The following is a 5796-nucleotide window of genomic DNA, read 5'->3' on the forward strand; positions in this document are numbered from 1 at the left end:
GTCAAGGGTTCAATTGCTAAGTATCTTTTTCAGAGGATGTGACTGGGAGTATCAGTTGGCTTTAGATGCTGCTAGCCATGGGAACTTCAAAACAAGATTTCCTGAAGATGCTGAAGCTTTGATTGAGAATTTGGCCCCCAGCAATTGTACTAAGAGAGCTAATGCTGAAAGGAAGAGATTGCATGAAGGATTTGATTCAAACCAGCTAGCTTCAGTCAATGCTAAGATAGATTCAGTGCATAATCTGCTTGTGGGTAAGAAGTCAGTCCAATTTGCTGCTGAGGTTGAGACATTTGAGTTAGAGCCAGAGAATACGGAGGAGAATGTCAACTATGTGTATGGAGCTGGGTATCAGGGACAAAGATTTGGTAATCAGCAAAGCAACATGCCTTACAGTGGAAACTTTTCAGGCTACACTTCCAAGCCAGAGTATCAGCAGCAGCAACAGGGCACTATGTACACAAGGAATTATGGCAATAACTCATATCAGTCCCCTCCTCCGAAAACAGCTGAAAGTAGTAAGATGGAAGCTATGCTTGAGCAGCTTTTGCAAGGTCAAGAGCAGATGACAATGACTTTCAATGGGAAGCTTGACAATCTCTACACTGAACTTAATGGAAAATTTGAAGCTTTGAATATTCATGTAAAGAAGCTCGAAAGTCAGGTTGCACAAACAGCTGGATCCGTCAAAAGGCAAGAGGGATTTCTTCCTGGGAGAACTGAGTGAAATCCCAAACATTCTTGTAATGCCATATCAGTGAGAGGTGAAGATGAGGGTGAAATTGCTTCTGCAGAACAAGGTGAGAAAACGACGGAGAATTCGACTTCAGATGGTGGTGTCGATCGACACCCCTCTCAGACAGAACCCGAAACTGCAAAATCTCAGGTTCCAGCTGCTGAAAGGGTGTACCAAACGAGGATTCCTTTTCCTAAGCCAAGAAGGTCCAAGCAGGAGCTTGAGGAAACTAGATGCAAGGCAATGATGGATAAGTTAATGATTGAGATACCTTTAGTTGATGGGTCAAGTTTTCTCCTCGACTTAAACGGTATGTGAAGAGAATGGTGTCCAATGGTTTGAGCCCTGAAGAAGGAGCACTGCTTACCAAGGATGTCAGTGTGATTCTTTTGAACCAGCCTCCACAAAAAAAGAAAGAGAAGAAGCAAGAGGTGGTTGTCTCTAAGAAAGTGAGTGCAATGATTCAGTGTAGGACTGCAGAGAAATTACCAGACCCTGGAAGCTTTGTACTTGATTTCTCTATCTCTGCAGAACGGTTTGCTCACTCACTTTGTTATCTTGGTTCTAGTATCAACTTGATGCGCTTAGTGGGAGGCAACCCACTTCTGGGTGTTTCTTTTCCTTTTGAGTCATTTTTCTTTTTGCATTGAGTCAGATTTTGTTTGAAATTATGAACTATCTATCTATCATGTTGGTTTTAACCTGTGTTTGTGTTTGAGTGTTTCTTCACAGAATAATCATCAAAGGATTGATCAACCAACACATGAACACAACTAACTGCAACTAACAAGGAGTTTCAGCCAAGAATTCACCATTCGCCGAGGGTGTCGATCGACAATGTAATGGTGTCGGTCGACACCGATGGGTAACCCGAGAACAATTCATCTTTTCTTTACACTTTTTCAACACATTTTTGTTTCTTTTCCTTTCCCTTGCTTGATAACACTGGGGGCAATGCTGTTTAAGTCTGGAGGAGGTTAGTACTAACTACTAACATAGTTTTGGTTTTTAGTGTGTCAAAACCGTATTTTTAGTGTGGTCAAGTCGAGACAAGTCTTCAAATTTGGAAGTTTTACAAAGTTGCCGGAAGTTTTCCGTAATTGCAGCACAAGTCCTTGACGTGTTTTAGGACATATATATAGTATTTTTAGGTTTTAGAAACTGGGAAGTATTTTTCTAGCAAGTTTTATTTTCTGCAATCCTGTGAGATTTTGAGAGCTTTTGGGAGAGAGAGATCTGAACTGCTTTGAGAGAAGAATTCTTCCCTCCTTACTCTTTTAATTTCAATTGCTTATTATTCAGAATTATGTCTTGTTCTTCATTAAACATGTCTGAGTAGTTTGCTTTTTAGGTTCAGGGTTTTTCACAGGGATTTTATGGTTTATTAGATTTGTTTATTTAGGATTCATTATCTTTCTAGATCTTCATCATAGGTTGTTCTTCATATTAATCCTTGATTGGCCATCTAGAATTAATACTCTAGGAAAATAAATTGATATGAGAATATAATTGATTTTTCTGATAAAACCTTTTGATAAGCAAAATTACTTTCTGCAAAGAGATTTGATTTAGTAATTTTGTGAACTTATCTAAACCTGTTTTTAAAGCTGATTTTTAAATTTAGATAATATTTGCAGTGAGACCTGATTTAGTTTACAAAAGTGTTTAGAGTTCTAGATCTGATTTTTAATTGCTTGAATCCTAATTTATTGATTGATTTAATATTTCATAATTTTCTGAGAAATTCCATAGACCTAGCTTTTTAATCCCTTGAATTTACAACAGTTTTATTTTAATATTTTGCATTGCTTTTATTATTTAAATCAATTTGTTTAGCGTAATCATAAAACTCTATAATTTATTGTGTAGTCTTGAGTCCCTGTAGAATTCGACTCCTAAGTACTGCAGTGATCTCTTAATTTGAGAGAGTAGCTCTATGGTTTAATTTGAGCTAATCAATTACGGTTCCATATCAGTTTCTGTAGATTAATGTATGGTTAAAAAAGTCTGTATAGGTGTATAGAGATGTTGGGATATCAACCCACGTCCCCTGTTTTAGAAATCGCTAGGCGCTAGTCGGGCGGTCAGGGTGGGCCTAGCGCCTAGCAAGAAAATCAGAGATTAAACGGAGATTAAACGGGGACTAGTTTTAGGGTTATTTTATTAAATTAATAGTACATTAAAAATATATAGTTCTAAATATATGTATAATTCTGTTTATGTGAAAAGAAAAATATCAAATAAAAATATAATTTTAAGAAAAAAATTATGATTTTAGTTAAAAGTTTGTACATTAGTTATTGTAAAACATCATAAACTCTTAATTTAAATGTTTAAATAACAAAAAAATATATATTTGATTTATATTTGGCTTCAAAAATAATCGGTATATACAAAATTAAGCGGAAATTAATCGGATTAGACGGTATAATCGGATAATCGATGCTAGACGGAGATTTTTAAAACAGGGCCCACGTCACATACGAGAAGATTAGAAAATTAATCTATATATAATAGCAATCCGAATAAATACCACCAAAAGCTGTGTTTTTCAATCTTACTTTTTGGATAATTTTCTAACAAAATCTGTAAAATAATTTAGTTGTGTGTTTACGAAAAGTTTTGATTGTTCATTGTAACGTTTTTGTTTTGTAAAGTTGTCACTATTTATTGTAAAATTATGTTTATTCGAATATTCGTATCTTTTCATTAAAAAATATATTATTTTATTATTTTTTTGACAAAAATTTTATACAGTAGCGTCTCTTTAGAAAGTTGTGTTTGTTAATTGTAGAGTTGTGTTTGTTATAAACAGTTGTGACTTTTGCGAACAATTGTAAACCAACTAAATATTTTTTTGTTTTTTCAATAATTTTTGTTTTAAGCACATACTTTAAAACTATTTGATACTTTCAAATGATTTTATAATATATAATTGAAATCTTTTTTTTTGAAATATTTTGTTCGCAACATTGCAGAGGTCTGAGTCCTAGTTTTATTAGTAATCCCCAAATAAAAAACAGTTATACCCAACATTGTAGATCCAAATCTTGATGCCTCCGTGGGAGTCCCATTCGCCATCGTGAACAGTAAGTCAGTAACACCTTGGATGTGGTGGCCTACAACGTCAGGGGAAGAGATGGTTCTCGTTCCTATACCTCTTGTAGTGTTTCTCCACCGTTTCTTTCAATGGTACCTCTGTCACGTATGTTTCCGACTTTGTCATTTTTCTCTCTCTCTCTGTTTAAAAGCTCACACTTGTATTATGTATTATGTATTTTGTTTTTTTGTCGTCTGATAGAATAAAAAATTTGGAAAAGAATATAATGGAAAAAAACACAGGCTAATATCCACACTTGATACTGAGATCAATCGATCCTCCAAATGAATCAGGTAAAACAAGATAAACAAACCAGGCGGAACCAATCATCAATTCCTATCTTCACTATCTTTTCTTACTTGATCTTGCAACCATGAAGGACTTCCCAATGATAAGTATGACTGAAGCCTCCCCTCTCGCGTAACACTCTTGGCTATAGCCAGCACCACCTTATTCGCCGATCCAACCACATGGTGACACTCCCAATAGTCAAAACTTGATAAGATCAACTGTATATATTGCAACAGTGAGTCATAGCGCGACCATTCCCCCGGGTTATTAATAGCTGCAACCCCTGCAGCATTATCTATCACCAGTTCTACCCGAGTAATATTCAAAATCTGCAGCACCTCCAGAGCCCACAAAAAACACCGAAGACATGCCAAAATTCCAGTGTCAGACCTCTCTAAAGCAGCTCTCCCATGATAAAGAACTTGACCTTGATTATCACGAGTAATCCACGCTCCTCCAACCATTGAGGAGCTCTTCCGCCAAGACGTCGCTATGTTACACTTAGTGATTCCAGACATTGGTCACTGTCCCTCGTTGGTCTAACTTGCCATCCATATCTTGTGAAGCAAACCAGTGTGAAGAGTGCGTGAAAGCTTTATCCACCATCTCTCGGATATCTCCATGCTTCCCTTGAAATACAAGTGTGTTCCTCCATTTCCATACTTCCCACAACAGCCAGGGTACCATTTGTTTTATCTCCTCCGGAACCCTCACATCCTGCATTACAGTCAGAAGATAATCCCAATTCCGCACCAGATCAAACTCAGAGAAACCCTCAGCGGGCAGAGGGATATTAGCAGTAGCAAACGCTTGTCGTGCAACAAGACACACAAACATCATATGGAAGATTGTCTCCTCGCTCTGACCACAAACTGCACACCTAGTGTCTACGGCTAAACCTCGCGAGGCAAGCCTCTCTGAAACAGCTAGAGCACCAGAAAGCATTCTCCATAGGAAGGTCTTAATCTTTGGTACCATCTGCAGCTTCCACACCTTCGCTTTCCTATTTGTTACCATGATCATATCTTCTGTTCGAGGCTAATAGAGTGTAGGTAAGGTCCGAACCAACCAGTACCCACTTCTAACTGAGTAAGCTCCAGAAGGCATCTAAGGCCAAATGAAGTGGTCTCTGTTTGTTGCTGCAATTTTCATAGAGAGAATCTGCTTAGCATCATCAGGCGGAAACAAGGCATGTACCTTAGCTGTGTCCCATTGACCATCCACTGAGTTCCGCAGCTCCGCAACCTTCAGGTTGACATTACAAAATGTTTCTAGCCTGTACGGTGCTCGAGGATGCTTATCAAAGAACCATTTCTCTTTCCAAACAAAGGTGTCCATGCCATTCCCAATCGTCTTCATTAAACCCTGCTTCAAAAGATTACGACCATGTAATATGCTCCTCCATGCGTAAGATGGTCTCGACCCCAAACCGCACTCCAATATAGAAGATTTGCGAAGGTAACGACTTTTGTAAAAGCGCGATACCAGCGACTCCGGTTTGTTGAGGATCCGTCAAGCCTGCTTGGCAGGTAAAGCTTCATTAAAATCTCCCAAATCTTTGAAGCCCATACCACCATCATCTTTGGATTTACGCATTGCAGACCAAGCCACCCAAGCTATTTTTCTTTGCCCCTGACAACTATTCCACCAAAACTCATGCATGGCACTT

The 5796-nt window shown here is 37.9% G+C and overlaps 1 protein-coding gene across 1 annotated transcript; it reads right to left on the reverse strand.

Annotated features, from left to right (window-relative positions):
* Positions 1–4165: 4165 nt before the first annotated feature.
* Positions 4166–4591, reverse strand: LOC147945404 (uncharacterized). Its single transcript, XM_087509234.1, has one exon. It carries the CDS (start codon positions 4589–4591, stop codon positions 4166–4168), a length of 426 nt encoding a protein of 141 aa, XP_087365360.1.
* Positions 4592–5796: the final 1205 nt, after the last annotated feature.

This window comes from Camelina sativa, chromosome 4, assembly GCF_030686135.1.
Source record: "Camelina sativa cultivar CO46 ecotype springtype chromosome 4, ASM3068613v1".
Lineage (NCBI taxonomy): Eukaryota > Viridiplantae > Streptophyta > Magnoliopsida > Brassicales > Brassicaceae > Camelina > Camelina sativa.